This window comes from Seriola dumerili, unplaced genomic scaffold (genome assembly GCF_002260705.1).
Source record: "Seriola dumerili isolate Sdu_G_001 unplaced genomic scaffold, Sdu_1.0 BDQW01000081.1, whole genome shotgun sequence".
In the NCBI taxonomy this organism is placed as follows: Eukaryota; Metazoa; Chordata; class Actinopteri; order Carangiformes; family Carangidae; genus Seriola; species Seriola dumerili.
In genome coordinates, this window is record NW_019174336.1 from 2,708,553 (window position 1) to 2,728,813 (window position 20,261).

At 40.9% G+C, this 20,261-nt stretch overlaps 2 protein-coding genes across 2 annotated transcripts; both read right to left on the minus strand.

Moving 5' to 3' along the window:
* Positions 1 to 899: 899 nt before the first annotated feature.
* Positions 900 to 6,283, minus strand: LOC111221132 (histone H3.3-like). The gene is made up of 5 exons (XM_022744469.1): positions 6,199 to 6,283; positions 4,309 to 4,500; positions 2,799 to 2,920; positions 2,428 to 2,502; positions 900 to 1,376 (listed from the first exon to the last, which is right to left on the minus strand). Exons 2-5 carry the CDS (start codon positions 4,439 to 4,441, stop codon positions 1,248 to 1,250), a joined length of 459 nt encoding a protein of 152 aa, XP_022600190.1. The 5' UTR covers positions 4,442 to 4,500; positions 6,199 to 6,283; the 3' UTR covers positions 900 to 1,247.
* Positions 6,284 to 6,662: 379 nt separating this feature from the next.
* LOC111221130 (proteasome subunit beta type-7-like) lies at positions 6,663 to 13,276 on the minus strand. Its single transcript, XM_022744467.1, has 8 exons — positions 13,091 to 13,276; positions 11,191 to 11,284; positions 10,989 to 11,086; positions 9,666 to 9,806; positions 9,233 to 9,348; positions 9,078 to 9,136; positions 7,132 to 7,283; positions 6,663 to 6,946 (listed from the first exon to the last, which is right to left on the minus strand). The coding sequence occupies exons 1-8, from the start codon at positions 13,153 to 13,155 to the stop codon at positions 6,835 to 6,837; spliced, it is 837 nt and encodes a 278-aa protein (XP_022600188.1). The 5' UTR covers positions 13,156 to 13,276; the 3' UTR covers positions 6,663 to 6,834.
* Between the last annotated feature and the right edge of the window lie 6,985 nt (positions 13,277 to 20,261).

Consider the following 20,261-nt stretch of genomic DNA (forward strand, 5'->3'; position numbering starts at 1 on the left):
TGGCTGACAAGGTGTTAGTGGTTGTTCTAATGCTAACTTTCTCTCTCTGTACAGACAAGGTTTCAGATTGATTTAGCCCTGCCCCGCCGTCCCCACAAATTGAGTCTTATTGTATACCTTATCTTTTAATCACGCAAGTGTAAATATTCTATTACTATAAAGAAAATTACATTTCAGTGTGTCTGATGAATGAGGTTAAACAACTTTCTTAGGAGGTGTGATTTAAAATGATTTGTCATTGTTCATAAATAAAATTGCATTAAAACTAGAATTACTGCCCCACGCTATTATGCCTCCCCCTCTCAGACTAGTTTCAGGTTACATCCCTGTTTATCTAGCATCATATAAAATATCAACCAAGTGTGTGAAATTTTGTCATTTTGTCACACACCTTAACCCATCAACCTCCATGTCTTCATAAAACATTACTGAGATTTAATTTCATGTGTTAACAGACTGATGTAAACTTGTATTTGGTCTGAACATGTTTGGGTGAGTATAGTGTTGGTTTTACTGAACAGTGTGACACTGAAGGTAACTCTCATATATTTAAAGAAAAACAGATCAGTGGCCAGAGCTCACTGATGCTACAGGAAGTAGACAGTGAGATTCTCAACCAATCATGATTACAGCACCAAAACTGCCTCACTGGTTGTCCCAGGTGGCTCAGAGTGCAGATAAGAACAGATCTGACTGGGACATTGAAAGGAGGATCTGTGATTGGCACTCAAGGATGAAAAAATGACCTTCCCTCAATCGTTTGTCTGCGTTTAGACCAAACTGACTGTTTCTACTGTAATATCATCACTGGTAACATCACATGAGGAGACAATGAGATCAAATCTGTGTCCAGATCAAAATAAGACAACAGGTAGCTAATAGAAAAAAATCTTGCTGTTTATTAACAATTTATTCAATGAGGAACAACATTCACACAACATAATATATAAGAGTAGTAACCACACTAACACATCCAGATGCATTCTGGATAGCACAATTATTCTACAACATATAAAAATACAACATAACCATCAGAATTATTTTCATTCTCTTTTTCTTCAGCAGTCGAGAACCTGTAGGTGACCTGAAGTGAACTCAGTGGACATGAATCTGAACTTGTTGGCTCCATGATAAATGGCCAAATGATAGTAAACATGTAGCAGAGTCAGAAAACTTCAAACAGTCTGAACTGATGGGACTGAGTGGTGACGGAACGTCAGAGTCATTCAGCTTGTGCTCTCATGTTTTTAAAGGTTGTCCACCCCGCGGATCCTCCTCGCCAGCTGAATGTCACGGGGGAACACGGTTACCCGCTTGGCATGGATGGCACACAGGTTGGCGTCTGAGAATAACATCACAAGAAATGCCTCTGCAGCCTGGGAGGATGAGGAGGAGGAGGAGGAAGAATAAATGCTGAGGTTAGATCAAATGATTGAGATGATCACTCTTTTTTATCCAAGCTTTGACTGTAGAAAGTGTGTGTACAGCTTCAGTGCATTCAGCTCATTTATTGACCGACACTTAATACCAACGGACGCATCAGTCAGGCTTCAAACGACATCAGGCATCACACAGATCAAATGACCATCAGCTTTGATGAAAATTCAGTTAGTGTAGTAGCATCTCTGTGTTGTGATAATTTTGCTATACAGGAACTAAAAAGTAGAGATGAAATGATAGAAAAATTAAATATCACGATTACAGTGAACAAAATTACCATGGTTATCAGTATTATCACTTTTTTAGCAGGCTTACTCACTTTTTAAAAACTTACTTATACCTGCCAACTTTGGAGTCGAAAGGTATTAGAAGGCTGAAGAATCTCTGGAGCAGTGCTTGTGGCGCATGTGTCTGGGAGGCTTTGCTGTAATGCTGTACAGAATCTAACCATTGTAATTAACCACGGAAATAAACGGTTATAGTGATACTTAAAATCTAATTCTAACCGTCGGGCATATCTACCGTGATATAGCTTTAAACCGGTAACTGTTTCATCTCTACTAAAAAGCTGATCAGAGATCAGTTTTTAGACTTAAACATAAAAGCTGCACTTTTCTTTATTTTATATTGATGTGAACACAGGTGCTGAAAGTCATGAATCCACAGAGAATCTTAAATGTGGGTAACATCAGGCCTCCTCAAATCAAGACTCCATGTTGTTATCTGGAGCATGTGCAGTCGGTGCTACATGTACGGTCTGCACACAGACGTCTATACAAGGGTCTGTGTGTGACTGGGTTTTTATGGTTACAGTAAGAGTTTTATGAATTATGTTTGAAGCCAAGTGAAAATGTTCAACCTCGGTTTTAGTTTTATCCCGGACTGAAATCATCAGTCTGAGGTGTTCTGAGTTTGAGGACATTTTCCACTGAATCATGTGTATAAACAGAACAGACTGTGAGCTCGGCTGTGGAGACGGTTGCTTACCTCCTGCAGGGCCAGAAGAGCGTAGACCTGCCACCTCAGAGCCTCTCTGGAAAAACTATGACAGACCTCACGAACCTGAACCAGAGGAAGATCAGTTCCAGTTCATTCACAAAATCTACACCTGGAGGTTATAGAATTAAATTCATTGGCAAAACTTCATATAATTCTCGTTCATCAAATCCATGTCAACCTGTGATTCAGTGTTTCAGTTTTAACCTCAAACAACAGCTCAATCACCACCACTGTACCAGGAGCTCTTTAGAGCATAGGGCTGATTCCTGTTCATGCATGACGAAGAACAGAAGATTTCTGAGCGCAGACATCAACTACAGCATTCATATGCTCCTCGTGGTATTGCTGCTGTTACTCACCAGGCGAGAGAACGGTCCCTTCCTGAGCAGAAGGTCGCTGCTCTTCTGGTACTTGCGGATTTCCATTAAGGCCTTGGTTCCTGGTCGAAACCTCCTCTTCCTAGGAGTCACAGGAGCCAGCTCTGGAGGGCAGACACAGAGGGTTTGATGTTTTACAGGAGGTGAGAGCACCACTTGACAAATACCAGAGGGAAGTGTTTTTATACAGACAGGATATGAAACTGTTAGCTTGTGGAGTAGAGACATGTTTTACTAAATGTCTGATAGAGGATAGAGGTTTTTCTGTTTGAGGATCTCAGCTCTGGATTGAACTGATTTTCAGAATCAGTATCCTCTTCACTGACAAGCTTTTGTCTTGTGTGTGTTTATTTTGTGTGTTTCAGACGCCTTGTAGATTTAACTCTAAATTGATAAATTTGGGATTTTATCGAGACAGTCTACACTCTGTCACCCATAATGACTAAATGAAAACATGTTCAAATCAAAATTGACATCTCTCATTAATCCTCCTTAATCCAGCTCTTTGTGGGGCCCCCTTCAGAAGTTCTGAATTAGTGTGTAGATTAAACACTCAGTCTTTAACAAGGGTCTCTCAATCAAAACAATAACAAAAGATGGCGTTGGGTTACGTCATGAAGTAGCATGGGATCATGGGAGTTGTCGTCTTCACCACCATCACCATAAGCTCCTCCCGGTTTGGATTTCTTCAGTGTCAGTGGTTCAGGAAATCAAACAGACCTGGTGATTCTAACCATTAAAATCACTGAATGAAGCAGTTTGACATTTAAAGTCAGAGTTTGAGCGACGCTGTACGGAGGACAGAGACTCAGGGAAGAGCTGGAGCTGAGATTGTTTCTGATTGTTCCTCTGAAAACTTATGAAGCAGATGTTCAGCAGGTTTTTACCAGCAGCTGAATGATCCACAGAGGTGTCCTCCTCTCCACAACAAACATTTCCTCAGCTTGTTTCTCTGATAACTTCAGATCCAGACGTCCGACGACTAAAATCCTTCATCTGGTTCAAATATAGAGCTGAAAACCACCAAGGTGGAAAAAGTGTATGTGGCTTAAAACTAGATAAAAGTCAATGTTGAGCTTCTGTCAGACAAACACACTGACACATGATCATAGAGGATATGATGTCACTGACAGGCGACCAATGAAACGTTTCCATGATTAAAATCACAGATTCCTCCGGTTTGAGAATTGATGGAAACATTTGAGATGATGTAAGAACACAACTCAACAACATATAGAACACAGGTCCAGTTGTTTTTAGACATTTTATTATGGAAAAATTACAGATTACAACTTAAAAGGGAAAATTTTGTTTCCATTTAAAATTAAATCTACAGTGTAATAAAGGGAAGTGGTCTGAAGACTTTCTGAAGCTGCTGTACACATGAACTGGTACATCATGTACATTCCCTTTTTTCTGTATTTTCATATTGTATATAACATGTTGTAATCTCTTGTTTGGATAAATACCATAGAAATAAACTCAGTCTCACCTGAAAGTCTGCTCCTTCTCGGGGACCTGGGTTTTGAACCGGAGGTCCCTGGTGTTGGTGCCGGTGCCGGTGCGGGGGGGCGACGTTGAGGGGTTTTGCCCTTCCGGCGGCTGGTAGATGTATTATGACGCATCGCCTCCAAAACAGGTTAGGATCACAGAAGGAAGAAACAATACAGCAGTCGAGGTGAGACTGTGAAAGACATTATCAAAGATCAGCAGGTTGATGATTTTTGTTCCATTCACTCAGTTACTGAAACAGCTGAAACACAAACATGAACACATGTGGAGTACTGACAGGATTTGCAGGTGGTCAGAAAATGTATCATTAATTCTGATAACCAACTATTCATTCATCATCAAATTCCTCTTTCCATATGGAAACAAAAACTAAAAGCAGTGCTGTGTTTTATGTTCAGGTGATTTCAGTTAATGGTCTTTACAAACACAGTTGTCAGAAACTTGTCTTGGTCGGTCAGATTGAAGCGGGATGATAATATTCAGTGTTGAACTATCGTGTAGATAAAATGAATTAAAATATACTAAACATCATAATTGTATATGTGTTAAAAACTAAAATGTTGTTAAAGGACAGATTTTGCACAGGATATAAAACAGTCTGTGATATTGTTCACTTTAAACTGAATATAGGTTTTGGACTGTAGGTCAGATGACATCTGAAAATAAACTTCAACTATCAATCATCAGATAAACCGATCTCAGGGAGCAGATGCTCCCCAGGCCCCTGATTCTGAGGGACACTCCCAGAACCTCCAGGAGAACTGACCCAGATGCTCATACACACCACATCTGTTTCATTAACTAACATCTGTATGGTCCTACATAAACCTGTAAACAAATAAATAAATGATTTTGAAGACATGATCCGAGGTCTGAACTACGAAGCAGGTTCAACAAACCCAGGATAACTTTCTGTTGTCTGGTTTAACTGAACCTAACATTGTCCATCCTGGATCAGCTGTACTACGAAATAGGTTATCAACTGGCTCAGTTAAAAAAAAGGCGGAGTTGTTCATTATAAGCAACATAATAAGAACCATGAACAAAGTATAAATATGATATGAGAAGAAACACTGATACCTGCGGGTAAGTTCAGTTATAGTGACGTCATAAAGTGAAATTCAACAAGGTGAAATGTAAACAAACTAGAATAAAAAACCCACAGTAGAAATAATTTCACTGATTAAAGTCAGACTGAGGATAAACTGTGAATACGAGCATGAATCAACCGTAGTAACGTGTTGTGTATCTGAACATGTTTTACTCTATAACTTTGCAGTTCTCTTTTCCTAAAGTCAGTCAGGGTTTTAAATAAAGATCAAAACATTTGGAGTCTAAGTCTTGAAGCTCTGGTATAAAGGTTTAATTCATTGGTGACAACGTTGAATTGACTGACTTTGCATGTTTCGACACGTGAACAATGTTTTGATTGTTGTAGAGGCTTTTGTACGTGTTTATTGTTAGGAGAAATGCATCAACTGTTCTGAGAACTGCATCGAGAGTTGTGAGAATGATGTTTCTGATGAGTGAAATGCATCAAAGAAAAACTGTAAAAAGAGAGTTGCCTCGCCTGTGGATCCTGGTCAGATGGGAAACAACAAACTGAGGACAACGGGTTAAAATAACGTTTCCATTTTCTCCCTGTGAGACCGAGTCACGGAGAAATGTACGAATACCGAGGAGACTTAACGGTATTGTTTTATTTCAGTTGACAACTGCTGCACAAGAACACTCACACGGTAAAGTTAGCAGCTAGTGTTAGCTCCGTAGTCACTGTAACGGCACGTTAACTTTTAGCTGCTAATTGCCAACTGCTATCGCCATAGTAATGCATATTAACTCGGTGTGTTTATATTGGCTGTAAACTTACCTGAGGAGCTGAACAATGACCCAGGCTTTTACCAAAAACAGTGAACTGAAGAGATTGAACAGCACCGAGCGAGCACAACACAACAGCCACAGAAATTCAAACGACGCCTCTCCACCAGCTAAACCAATTGGATTAGAGCAATTGGGCGGGGCAAACGTTTTGGGAGCGCTTGATGGGAGCTATTTGAACTCGATAAATGGGCGGAACGTGATCGGAGTAGACATAAACCAGTTTGTGGATCTGACACACTGTGATTGTGAGAGGCTGAAACGCACCTTTAGGCTGGACGTAGACAGAGGGAGATGATTGGAGGTCTATTTAAAAAACCAGTCAGAGTTAAACCGCAGTAGAATAAAATTATTGTTCAGTAAATGATCATTAATACGACGAGGGAAGTATTTTAAATGATTATTAATGATTTTGTTATAAAGCACCAGTGTCACCAAACAACATCGAGACTCAGATCATTTAACAAAACGAAGATTTTATTACAACATGACTTTTACAGTAAGTGATGCTGTGGGACAACCTCTTCTACATCCTGCACCACACTGGTCTTTCATTATCAGTACACCAACATGTTATCACCACACATTGAACAGAGTTTATTCCAGTATAAAGTATTTTTATTGTATTTTATTCAGTGTCCATGATCTGAACAGACTGGTCGACCACATCCAGGGAGAGTGGAGTCACAGTTTTGGAGAGGACGGCCGTGGTGCCTGGTTTGTACCTGTACTGTCCCTCTCTTGAAACAAGACAGGGAGGAGAAACACAGTTAGTTTGTTTAATGACACATTAGGAGCTTCAGTACCACTGAAGGAACTCAGATTTCCTTTTACATCTGAATGCAACAGAAGATCAGCGGGAGAAGGGCTGGAGGAGACATGACTGATGCTCTTCTGATCAAAGGTACAGTATCTACAGTCTCACCTCTTGCCCTTCGTCGTGGGCTTGTCATAGCCTCGCAGGTACTCCACTCCAGCTGCGGTGATAACACACAAGTCAACGTTGCTGCCTGAACCCAGGTCACAGAAAATCCCTGCAGCGATGGCGTCCCGTACGAGCTGCTTCGCCTCATCCAGCTGGAAGAGAGAGGAACAGACAGGGTCAGGACATCCAGGGGATCAGACTCCTCCAACTCCTCCAAAAGAAGCTCCTCACTTCTCCATCTGCTCACATCTCCTGCACATGAGCAACACAACGACACACTGCCAGGTGGTCAGCTCGAAGTTCGTCAGTTTACACCTGCTTTAAAATGCATCTACACATGCGTCTCCATTGACTACTTGTGATCGGATCTCACTTTCCCGCTTTCTATGCAAATAAACATGTATACGTTGTTGTTTTTAACCGATCGACAGACTTTGTCGATGTGCTTGTGGTATGTGTGTGTGTGAGTGAGAGCGGGTGAGTGGGGCTCGGAGGGGTTGAGTGAAATAATGCGCTGCGCACAGGTCTTATAGTGAAATACAGTTTGACCCATTTGTAAGAGTAAAATATTTTCCGTACATTAAGAAGCTGGCTGTGGATTGTTTGACTTCTTACAACATGTTTTCTTTTGTCCACACTCACCGCCATGTTTCACAGTGGAGAGCAGAGCTTTCTGACAACAGCCTCCAGCCTGTGACAGTAACCAGCCTGCTCAGGTTTTTACAGTCAGGTGATTCAGCTGCTCTCAGCTCCTCTGTGCCGACACCATTCATTACTATTAGAAAAGCTGACCCAGCAGCGGCAGCAGCAGTACTTGTTCAGGATTCACCTGATCTCACTCTGTTACAGATGATTTCAGACACATACTGAAAAGATACAATCTACTCAGGTTTGAGAGCTTCATTCATCTTTGCTTTTTCAAATTACTTTATACATGTATCAGTAGTTTAGCCCCAGAGTCTCTCTCCAGATATATCCAAAGGCAAGACGGTAACAGAGTAACTAGGAGCATGGTAAACAGCAACTGTAAAATACCACATCGTAGATCTGAATTTAGACAATCATCTTTTTCTATAAAGGGCTGTGAACACATCACCAACTCAAATCAAATTAACTCCAGATATAAATTCCTTCACAACAAAGGCTCAGTGCTGCTAAAAGCAAACCAGAGCAAACTCATTTCTAGGTAACTCTATTTAGTAATTGTCTTTGTTTGACTATTTAGAGTTTGTTGTTGTTGTTGTCTCTTTTTGGACTGAACTTCTGTTTATTCTAACTAAATGTAAGATATTATCAATTGTGTTGTTTTTGCTATTGACATTACACATGTCAATAGGGACAGAGTTAGCAACAGCTATAAACTCTTTGTGCAACAAATTCGTTTCATGCTTTGTTTTGAAACTATGTTAAAATGCATCATCCCTATCAAATAAATAAAAAAAACAAAAAACAAACAGACCCAGTTTAGTCTGAATGTGTCTGTGTCACAGTGTAACACTTCTGAGTTTCTTGTTTCTACTGGTTGTTTATTCTACGTCTGTTCACATGATTCACATTTGTCATTTGTGGTTTTGGCCGCTTGTCTTGATGTTGTGTCTTTGTAGCCGCTTGTCACACAGTGGTTTCAGACAGAGATTTTATATGGCTGGTCAACTGGCAAAACAGAATCTGGAAAAATCTCAGGCTCGCAGTATGAAGCATTTGTATGGCTGGCGCTCTGAGATGTGTCAGCTTAGTAAGGGGGGCCCAAGTACCAGCTTTGTTGCCCGTGGTGGGGTCATCACTTCAAGCCAGGTTTGTTGGGCCCTACACTGTGGTGCTTCAGCTGTCGGAGCAAAACTATCCCGTTGAAATTCATTCATAGCAAGAATGCATGAATGAATTTCAAATGCTGACACAGACAGCGCAGTTTGATTAGATTACACCAGATGAAAGGAAGGTCTCACCTCCAGGTTTGGTTTGAATCTGTCCTCAAACACAGAGACCGCAGCTGCAGCTCCAGACCCTGGAACCACAACCGAACATCAGGAAACTTTATTCAAATTTAAACTGTTTTCATTCAGTATACAGTAAAGTTCATACAGTAAACACAGCAACGTACCCATGGTGAGGAAAGGCAGTTTATCGTAGGAGCCGTGTGGGTAAACGCTGTACAGGTGAGCTCCAGTCACATCAACTCCTCCGACAATCAGAGATGAACCGACGTGACCCTGGTACCTGAAACACCAGACAGACGTCACTGCTGCTTCCCCTCGTTCAGCGGAAACAAGTCTGAGTTCACCCTGACTCAAAACAGACTGTGACACAAAATGAATTCATCTTTCCCGCTAAAACTGAACCAGAACTCTGTTTTACTTACACTCATTCTGTGTTGTGTTTACAGACTGATCTCAGAACTGTTCGCTTTATGTTCAAAACCTCACACAATAAAAAATAACTGACATTTACCACATTCTGCTCCACCTTCATCTGAACAACCTGTCCCAGGTGAGGAGGCCAACTGAACTGACGTACAGAAACACAAGGAAACAAACCTGAACAGCATCTGTTTCAGCTGTCGGGTTACCATGGCGACAAGGGGTGGTCGCCCGGTGTTGAGCGTGTGCAGTTCCACGTTGGACGCCATGATCTGCGTGGTGATCTCTGCGTCTGCAGCCACGCCGGCGCCGCAGCAGCTACAGGATGTGACAGACACGGTTGAGTTCGTCAGCTGATGGCCGAGGTCCTCGTCATCAACATTTAAAGCACCCGGGTCTGTCTCAGATGTTACAGCAACAGGTGAGCACAATAATGGCACTATAATTTTGGTGGTCAAAGGTCAAAGGTCAGGGTCGTGGTGACCTTGCAAAACACGGTTTTGGCTTTGAGGCCTTAGTGACACCTAGAGGGAACTTCTTCGAATTTGGTAAAAAGCTCACTTGGACTCAAGGACGAACTGATGAGATTTTGATGGTCAAAGGTTAAAGGTCAGTGTGACCTCATAAAACCCTTTTTAGCCATTACTCAAGACTCCAACCAGCAATTATGACAAAAGTTCACACACATGCTTCATATTTTCTATGACTCTGGATAAACAGGGATGTAACCTGAAACTAGTCCAAGTGGCGGAGGGATACAACCATACGGTGGTGATTCTAGTTTGTGTATGAACACACACATTACATTCAGCACATACTTAAAGCACGGGGGGAAGGGGACTGAACCACCAGTGAGAAATACCTGACCTGCTCCACCTGAGCTACAGCTGCCCCACCCTGCCCCGCATAACTGTTCTTAAAAACATATTTTTTTTAGGAATATTACATCAACCAATCAAACAGGTGAAAGGACAGTCAGTGTCAGCTGCTGTTTGTCTAACTATAGAATAAACCCAGTTTCTTCACAATCTTTTTAATGCCCTGATGCTGCTGATGATGATGATGATGATGATGAAAAGCCAAAAGATGAAATTTCTCCTTATTAGTGAAACCTCTGCTAAAGTAGAACTTCACAGGATGCTCCACGTTCCTCATTTTAAAGCTTCTGATGTTTCCCTCTAAAACAACATGAGACCTAAAATTACAGCTTTATTCTCATTATATTATGACTTATTTCTTGTAAAGTTAAAGACTTTATTCTCATAATATTATAATTTATCTTTCTTGACATATTATGAGTTTATTCTCAAAATTTCAGATTTTTTCCCCTCAATATGTCTCACATTTTTACCTCTGCCCACACCTGTGATAAACCACATTGACCCAGTCTACACAAGGACAGAGTCATGACAGAAAAAGTCATCCTGAGTATGAAGACAGACCAACACTGAGGACACAGCCACTCCCCCCGCTGTGGACCTGAACTCTGCTTTCACTCACTAGATCTTTGGAGCGATGTAGTGAATCTTCATGCAGTTCTTGTCGGCCACCACCATGTCGTCTGTGGCCCTGGTGTCTGCTCCCAGGATCACTCCGTCCTGAGGAACAGGACAGGTAAATACTCAGGACCGCAGTTCACTTCTAAACCAGATTACAGTCTGTGTGTGTGTCTGTGGTGAAAACACTGGAGTCAGGTCCTCACCTTGTAAACGATCCCGGCGATGGTGGTTCCTGTTTTTCTGGCATTGGGAGCTTTGTAGCCGAGCTCCGATAAGTTGGACTCCAACACTGCATTCCTGGAAACAATGGGTGAGCATGAGACAGACAGAGTGGACTCACTGTCTCCCTCCTGATATCTGACCACTAACACAGGACTACAGTGTGTCCTGACCACCAGTGGATTACACAAGTGTTAAGAAGGACAGACAGGCTTCCCGTCACACAACAGAGTGATTTACTTTGAAATTCAACAAATAAACTCACCTGGTAAATTCTGTAATATCTGGAGTTCCACAAGAAGTGTGATTACAGGATAATGGTCCTGCCTAAATATCAAATGTCCAGATCTGATAGACCCTGAAAACTGGGAGAGTTTCTCTTGAACTTAATTCCCTTTTTTATGTTATTCATTATTTTTTCTTTCTTCTTCTTTTGTTTTTTTTTTTAATTGTCTATTTATTTTTCACATCGTAAAATATATGGTACTGTTTTACTTGCTGTATTTACATTTTATTTTATTTACTTATCTACTTACTTTGTATGTGTGTGGGGGGTTGCATGTGTTTTTGTAGCTTATCATTTAAAAAATGCAATAAAAAAGAAAATTCCACAAATAAAATCCAGTTACAGCTGTTCTGTGTTTACATCAGTAATATTTATAAAAACAACAGATAGACACATCTTCATTCTATCTGTAAAATCACATCACCATCATTTGTTGGGTCTGTTCCTTTACATCTGGAGAATATGATCTGTAGACAGGGGCGTCTCTGTGGCAACACAACGCTTCATTTATGGTTGGTCTGTTGTTGGGACACATTTTACCTTCATCAGAAAAATTGCACCTCCTGTGATTTGGATATTGCACTTGGCTGTATTGCGATATTGATAATATTACGATTAATTGTTAATTGTTCAGCCCTAATTCAAATTCAATTATATATGAGAGCATTTTATTAATTACATATCAACAAACGATCACTGGCTTCTCTCTGTATTAATGGATCACATTTTACAAGATTATCTTCTTCTGCACTCATTTAAAACAGTCGAGCATCCAAACCTTCCCGGATAGCAAAATAAATCCGGCCCATACTTGGCCCACATGCTTGTTTTCTTCTGGCTCAGTATTCCACACGTCAAATCCGGCCCATATACAGCATGATTTTAGATGCTACCTCCACATCTGGATCACAATAGTCCAGCGGTCAGTCACAACTGGCGGATAACAGCCGGACTCTGCCCAGATGTGGAAGTATATGGGCCAGACTTGGGCAGAGGACCCGTGGAATATGTTAGGCCAGAAGTTTCAATTTGCTATCTGGGTTAAGACTGTGTTTCTGTTCATACCAGTTTAATAATATTAAAATGGAATCTGAACACCTGCATGTCTGGATCTGACTCAAGACACTGCTCATCCTCCTCACGTCGCTCCTGTTTTTAATGGGAAGGTTTTGCTCTTGTCTTTATGAAGGTCTACAGTCTGAAGGTGTTGTGTGTTGGACAGAGGACCGTGGAGCATCCTGGGGGAACGTACATTTTACAGGCAACAGTCATTGTTTCCCTTGCTGATTGTTGTATTTCTCATATTCAACATATTGAAATTCTAGGCCTATAAATAAAAAGGTCATGGAGTCACAGTTCAGTTCTCAGAGAGCTTTGAAACTAAATCTAGAGCTTTATTTTGAAAAACAAATGACAATCTTCTGTCTTTCAAAGTCGAGGTCTGGACCTGGACGTGGACTGCCACAGACAATAAAAGCACAATACCAGGACAATCTGCTGACGTTATAAACTCAGTATTAAACAGACAGACACGCCACAGTAGCAGAAATGACCGGAGCAGTCTCAGCCTCGCTATGAGCAGACACAGTGTTTCTTACCTGCGGCTGTTTTCAAAGCAGAAACCTCTGGACTGCAGCTCGGTGGGCTTCAGACTGTGGAGCATCTTCAGCCGCAGAGGAGAGGAAGGTGAGGGTGAAGATGAAGATGAAGGTGAAATTAAAATAAGCTGAGGCCCTGTCACGCTGTGTGTCAGCGCTTTTTTTTTTTTTTTTTTAGAGGCTTTTACTTTTACTTTCACTTCTACAGAGAAGCCAAGCCTCCCTGCTCCACACTGTACAAAATATCCACATTCACTTCCTCACTCTGAGTTTGAAGGAGAGGCTCTGCATCAAAAAGCCTGGAGGTGACGTCAGAGTGAAGAAACTACTTTTCTCCTTTCATAGTTTAGTTTTATGAAACACTCCCTCAGAGTCGGAGTTAAGGAGGGAGGTTATCTCCACTGTAAAAAAAAAAAAAAGAAAAAAGAAAAAAAAGAATGAATTTTATTTACTGATATTTCTTGCAGTGTATTAAAATGTGACAAACTGTTAAGATGGACTCTGGAGGCCTAAGATGTCGGCTCAGGTGATATGTCAATTTAAGCAACGTTTAACATCTAGTTTAACTTTTTCTGCTGATTTTTTGAAAGGTCATTTAATAGCTAACCCTCACAGCTCAAACTGAGCTGATGATAATAAAAGTCAACTGTTATCAGGGACGTGTCTGACGCATTTGCTTCAGTTACTCAGAGACCAACCAAACTTTATATATTAAACTTACATCTGTCTGATAATTATCCAAACCATTTAAAGATGATTACATATCATTCACTTTATTTATTTGAATGGAAGAATTCACCATACAGAAATGGAATATATGACATATATGTCCCTATATCAAGAGTGATGTTGCCATATACTGTATGTCACCTATAAGAGGATATATTATTAGATAGATAGATAGATAGATAGATAGACAGATAGATAGATAGATACTTTATTTATCCCCTAGGGGGAAATTCATGTGTCCATTAGCTCATTGTTGATAATAATAATAATAATAACAGGGTTGAGGTGTTGTATAGCCTGATGGCAGTGGGAACAAAGGATCTCCTGAACCTCTCTGTTCTGCAGCACAGTGAGATGAGACATGAGGCTTTGGGATGGATATATATTTATGTAACATATGTGTACAATATAAGCATATATACATAAACATACATATTTGTATGGGTGAGACATACTGTATATGTCAATGTATGAAATGGCTCCAATTTCTAATAGGTTTCATATATAATTTTTACATGTTTTCATTTTATATGTACATATATTTCATATATGGAAATTCAGTATATGTACATATATTACATTTGTGTATGGGTCAGGGTAACCCTTTAGTTTACAGGCTGTTATTAAATATGTATTAATGTGAAGAAATAACATTCAAGTAAAATCAGTGAAATCAATATAATTACAAGTTGTATTAATATAATTACTGGGAATAACTGTAAATATATTGGGTAGTTACAGAGTGAAATTAAAGCAGAATAAAGAGAGTTGGTCAGTATTTTTATGATAAGTAGGCCAGTATAGCTCAGAGGAGGGTAAGATAGGAGGGTCCTTTCTGTATCCAGTAATATCCCGTATTGCATTGTGAAGACAGGGAGGTAATACCAAGTCTCATAAAGCATGTCCACATTGTTGTCGGCCAAAATAAACGCAGGAGCCAGTTTCATCCACACACCCACGTTCTTTCTGTGTAATAAACATAATGTTTTTGTAGTTTCCACAGTCTGACCTTCCCATTGTGAATAAAAGTACAAATAACTTTTCATTCAACAATCAAACAAGTTTTTATTCCAGCACAATTGAAATACAAGAGCTGATTGGATCTGCTTTACTTGGTAATTACTTCATCATTTGGCTACTCTTTTCTAATATGAAATCAATGGTCTGTAAATAAAAGGTTTGGGACATGGTACATTTATTGGATTTAAAAAATAAAGAAAATTTGCACTTATAGACAACAACTTGATGCAACATAAATGTGTTTACATGGCTGATTCTCAGATGTGACCTCTGTTGTGCTCTGAGTCCAGATGGTGTGAACAGCAGTGTTTCTCGGTACAGAGGCAGAGCTGCTGCAGGTCCTCACAACCTGCAGAGGCACTTTAAGATCATAGCTTGACCATGCTCGTCCGTAAAAGCCATGGCAACAGAATGGTGACGCTTGACCGAGGTGACGTCAGAGCTGCAGAACTGTCCACTCTCATTTGCACTTGGACATGACCTGAGTTAACCCCATGCCAAACCTGTCTGAGGCAAAGTCGTTCTCTTGAACAGCAGATCCTGGAAAACCTCCCGGATGAACCTCACTGGAAAACAAACTACAGTGAAGAGACACCTGTGAATTTCACCTGCTGAAACCATAGCTCTGGAAAAGTGACATTAAGTGTAGGCCTAATTATGATATCTCAGTAATTTAAACAATCTATCATAAACAAATGAGTTAACAGTTCACACACAGGTGGGTTATATGCACGTCCTGTATTTTTTACACACGGGTGGTACAATGCTCTCTGTCTAACATTCACCCTCTCTGATGCTGTATTACACTTATATCTTTATTGATATATAGGCCTGTGTGGAATATGTCCAATATAATTAGACTTTCGTTTTGTAAATGATGTCAGAGTTATTCATCAGAGAAGGAAACCTGTTTTCAATTAACTGAGGGAAAGGCTTCATGCAGGGGGTGAAAGCAGTTGCTGAAGAAGTTTTGAAAATTGATATGAACAATGAAGGATAAACTTTTCCCTAGTGCTAAAATCATTGAATGACCTGGGGGACAGGCTAATCACAGTTGTTTTGTAAAGCTTTGATTTTGGAAGCTGCACTCTCCACCATTAGAATGATGCTGTGGCCATGCTCTTATTTTGTAGCCTATATTTTAGTAAATATATAATATTTATAAATATAAAAAATATCCAAGAAAAGAAGCGTGTTTGCACCACATTCACTGCAGCAACTGCATCAAAGATGTGAGTGCATGAGTTTCTTAATAAAAAAAAACAGGATTTGTGCACCTGCATGAAGAATTTGAGAAGGTGTAACTGTTGTGTTTGTGGGAGAGAAAAAAAATCTAAAAGTGTGCAACTCCTAAAGCATTTTTCCTCTGTGACCTCGAATTTACTGATACACATACAACTACTAATTCCACTGTCACAGCTGTTCAGTTGTTTGGCACCAAAAATACCTTCATACTTTTGTCTCAAGACTTGAAGACAATAAAATCACCATGTAACTGAAATACTTTGGCAAAAATATGATATTTACTTAAAAATAACTTTCATACAGAATAAAGGAATTGGCTTTTAAAACAACCTTGGGGACAACTATTCATCTCTCATCCTTGTAAAGCCTCCAACCTCACCAGGATGTCAGTTGTGGCCTACGTAAAAGAAATCAGTTTTGTTGATGAATATCTAGAATAAACAAATTGATTATAAGATATAATATAATATAGATATAATATTAAATTAACAGACGTGTATTTATGGGTCATTAAGTGAACACTGTATCCTACATCGGATTAGTGCAGTAGAAGTGGGATATTGATAGAGAAAATAAAAATTCTTTCCTCAACAGAAGTTTGAACATACCTCTGGCACCGTAACCTCAATGATGAAGTCAACATTTCTTAAAATGGTGAGATCTGGAGACAATGCTGTTGTATAGAGTAAAGGTAAACAGTCGTCTTCTCTTCAGCCATTTTCAGAAAACCACCAATAGAAAAGCTAGAAAATGTCATTTCTGGAGAAATTGCAGTGGGGTTGCTTTCTGGTGAGAAAAGCTGAAGCTGAACTGATGTCTGTGTGGAGTCAGTTACAATGACAAAACTGCCCATTATCAGTCAAATGTTTGATAAACACCACAGACATCACAGAAGTCTTTTAATTAACTGATCTGATTTAGCTGTTCATGACCACCTTACTCAGAGGTTGCCATGGTGATCCTAAGTGCTCAGTTTCTACTGAGTGAGACATGGGCTGTGCCCCAATTCAGGAGCCGCGTCCTTCAGAGGCTGCGTTTGAAGACAGCTTGCGTCACAGCAGCGTGACTAGAATGTCCCATTTCAAAGGCTCCTTCAAATGCAGCCGACAAATGCGTGCTTCTTTCCCTGGGCAACGAAGGCTCCACGTTGCCCAACCTACACCAAGACCCACCGCGCGCTGGTAATGAGAGCAAACAACACTGACCCAGAGCCTGAGGATTACACTTTTAAATGTAAAATTGGGTTTCAGCTCAGTCCAACAGCAAACGGAGCAACTGTTAAAACCACAGGCCTTGAACACAAGTTTTTGTGAAGTAAAGTTATGTGTTGTCAAAGTTGCTAGGCGACAGGAGCTGCGCTTGCGACGCAATGGTAAGGGCGGGAACAGCTGCTGATGCCCAGCGAAAATCCACTGTAGACCAGACCGTCTCATTTGGGTTTGGCCCTCGAAGGGCCACGCTTTTGTACACAGTGTCCTCCGAAGGATGCGGCCTCTGAATAGGGACACTAATGATTAAGCTGAGAGACACAACAACTATGGCTTGCCATTCAAAGACTATTAAATCCTATCAGCTAAAGCTTTGTGTTGTTTGAGAGGAGTCTGCTCAACACAGTGATATAAAATACTTGTCTGTGGAGTCTAAAATGTGGCATGTGCAGCCTTTTTAAAAATGTCCTGCTTCCTATTTTCCCCACCATTTTACTTAACTTTACTTACTATAAAATGGAAAAGGTAGCACCTGGCAAACACTGCTTAAAGGTAATCCACCAAGAATGAGCTCCAAAATTAATCCACCAATCAGAATATATGTAACCTGGAGTCAGTTGGAATCACTAATTGTTGAATGTTTCCTGATTAAAACTGAACTGAAACATTTCCAGTGAAAACTGTTGAAATGTGTGTAACTCATTGTCTGTATTTAGTGTTGGCACAGTCTGCAGCTGGACTTTGACAGAAATGTCAGTCAATACATCAGGAGTCTCTAATCAGCTCATTGATATCCTTCAGCTGTGTGTAACTGGAAGACAGCAGCCACCTGCACAGGTGTGCTGATGGCAGATGAAACGGGTCATGTTGCTGAATTACTGAAAGTGTGGTAAGGTTTTGGGAAGTTATTGAACTGGGAAATTGTGTTTCTGTTAATAAGTTATATTTATTTAACATGAGAACTGGCAGTAGAGTTGCAAACTGTGAAATGGATAACAATTTATTTCATGGTTGTTTTTTTTCCCTCCCTGTATTTGTGAAATAAAAGCAGCTCAATCTACTTCGGTTACTCAAGCCATCTTGTTTTTTTCAGCCACAGTTCATATGGTGGCAGTGGTGGGATGGTCAGTCGCAGAGCTGAGCATGCGTTTAAAAAATGAGCACGGCCACGGTTTCAAAACCAGCAAATTCCGAGGAAGACTGAGGATAAGAGGGAGACAGCAGTTACGTCTGAGGAAGAGGCACCACCGCTGGGTTTTGAGGCACAAGGAGCAAAACCTAAAACCCCACAGCTGCAGGCAGGGCCGCGACAGAAGGAGGTCCCTCAAACACAGAGGTAGTAAACCTGTGTGACCTGAGTGATTCTGAAATCTGACAGGTTTGATGTAGACATGGACACCCTAAAAAAAAAAAAATGTCCATAATGTGGTGAATTTGACCTAGATGATAGGTATGTAATAAATATTGTGCATATCCACAGTTTGAACTTAACATCCACCCATGATATACTGTACGCACGTCCTGATGAAAATAGTCCAAATTTGAAGTTTCTCAATTTCACAACAAACAATTTGAAAATGCGATTTAATAATTTAAGCAGATAAACCTTTGTGAACCATAAGAATCCTGTCAGCTGTTGCATGTTCCGTAACACTCTGCTGGTGTAGGACCTGGACAGTATAAGGCCCCTTGGTTTCCTGTGGTGAGAACTCGTGGCTGATGTTGGGTGCAGTATTTTGCATCTCCTCTGTCAGTGTGGGAGGTATTCTTTTGGATTTCCACATGTATTCAACTATATTTCTTATTTGCACTTAACTTATATGATCTTCCTATGCTAAATCTTCCTATACAGTCAGAGAGGTGAAGCTGCACAACAGAACCATCAGAGCCACTGCAAAGGAATTTCTGATTAATTACAGACCACTGGCAAGATACTGTTATAAAATAAATCCATCAGAGGTTGCTGGAGATGGAATTTGCCCATCCCTGCCAGTAGGGTATGTCAAAACCTGTTTAGTTTTCAGTGAGGAGCAGCAAAGTCAGCTGGCAGAATACATCATGACTGCCTCAGACATTTCTTTTGGCCTCTCTCCTGTTGAAGTTTGCAAACAATGATGTCCCTGTCCGCACAAACTGGGCAGAGAAGGAAATAGCTGAGGGCAGACTGGTTCTCTGGCTTTCTGAAGAGACATCCATCTCTTTCAATCAGGACCCCGGAGGCTACCAGCGTTTTGCCTGTGCCAGTGCCTTTTTAATAAGCACAATGTTGACCAGTTCTTCAACAACCTGGAGGAGGTGATGGCAAGACACCAGTTTGAGCCCCAGTATTACCACTAGTATTACCACTGTCCATAAACCCAACAAGGTGGTAGCCAGGAGAGGCTGCAAGCAGGTGGGACCTTTGTCATCTGCAGAGAGGGGAACCCTGGCCACCCTTTCCTGTGCTGTCTCTGCCACAGGGAACATTATTCCTCCCTATTTTATTTTCCCCCGGGTCAACTCTCATGACCATTTTCTAAACTCCGCCCCCACAGGAAGTGCAGGAGGGGCAAAACCTAGTGGCTGGATGAAGGATGGGCATTTTGTGGATTTTCTGAAATATTTTGTGGTGCACACAATGTGCAGCAGAGAAAGACCATGTCTCCTGCTCCTTGACAACCACAACTCCCACCTATCAGTTGATGGACTCAACTATGCCAAAGAGAACGGGGTGCCTCAGCTGCCTGGATCTTAAGCAATCCAGGAAAAACCATGACCATTCATGACATCCCAAAGATTGGGGCTGCAGCCTTCCCTCCTAAACATGGCCAACATTCAGTCAGGCTTCTGGGTGAGCGGTATATACCCCCTCAACAGGGAGGCGTTCCCAGAGTCAGCGCTTGCTCCCGCCAGCGTGACTGACTGTCCAAATTCTGACCCAAACCCACCTACAGATGAAGTGGTGCTAAATGGCACACATAACAGGGCAC

Excerpts from the sequence above, each read along its gene's own strand:
- LOC111221132 (XM_022744469.1), bottom strand. The coding sequence starts at position 4,441 with ATGCGTCATAATACATCTACCAGCCGCCGGAAGGGCAAAACCCCTCAA. Across the intron at positions 2,921-4,308 it reads GAGAAGGAGCAGACTTTCAG|AGCTGGCTCCTGTGACTCCT; the intron begins GTGAGACTGAGT and ends TCTGCCCTCCAG. Across the intron at positions 2,503-2,798 it reads AGGGACCGTTCTCTCGCCTG|GTTCGTGAGGTCTGTCATAG; the intron begins GTGAGTAACAGC and ends CCTCTGGTTCAG.
- LOC111221130 (XM_022744467.1), bottom strand. The coding sequence starts at position 13,155 with ATGCTCCACAGTCTGAAGCCCACCGAGCTGCAGTCCAGAGGTTTCTGC. Across the intron at positions 11,285-13,090 it reads TGCTTTGAAAACAGCCGCAG|GAATGCAGTGTTGGAGTCCA; the intron begins GTAAGAAACACT and ends CATTGTTTCCAG. Across the intron at positions 9,807-10,988 it reads TACATCGCTCCAAAGATCTA|CTGCTGCGGCGCCGGCGTGG; the intron begins GTGAGTGAAAGC and ends CACATCCTGTAG.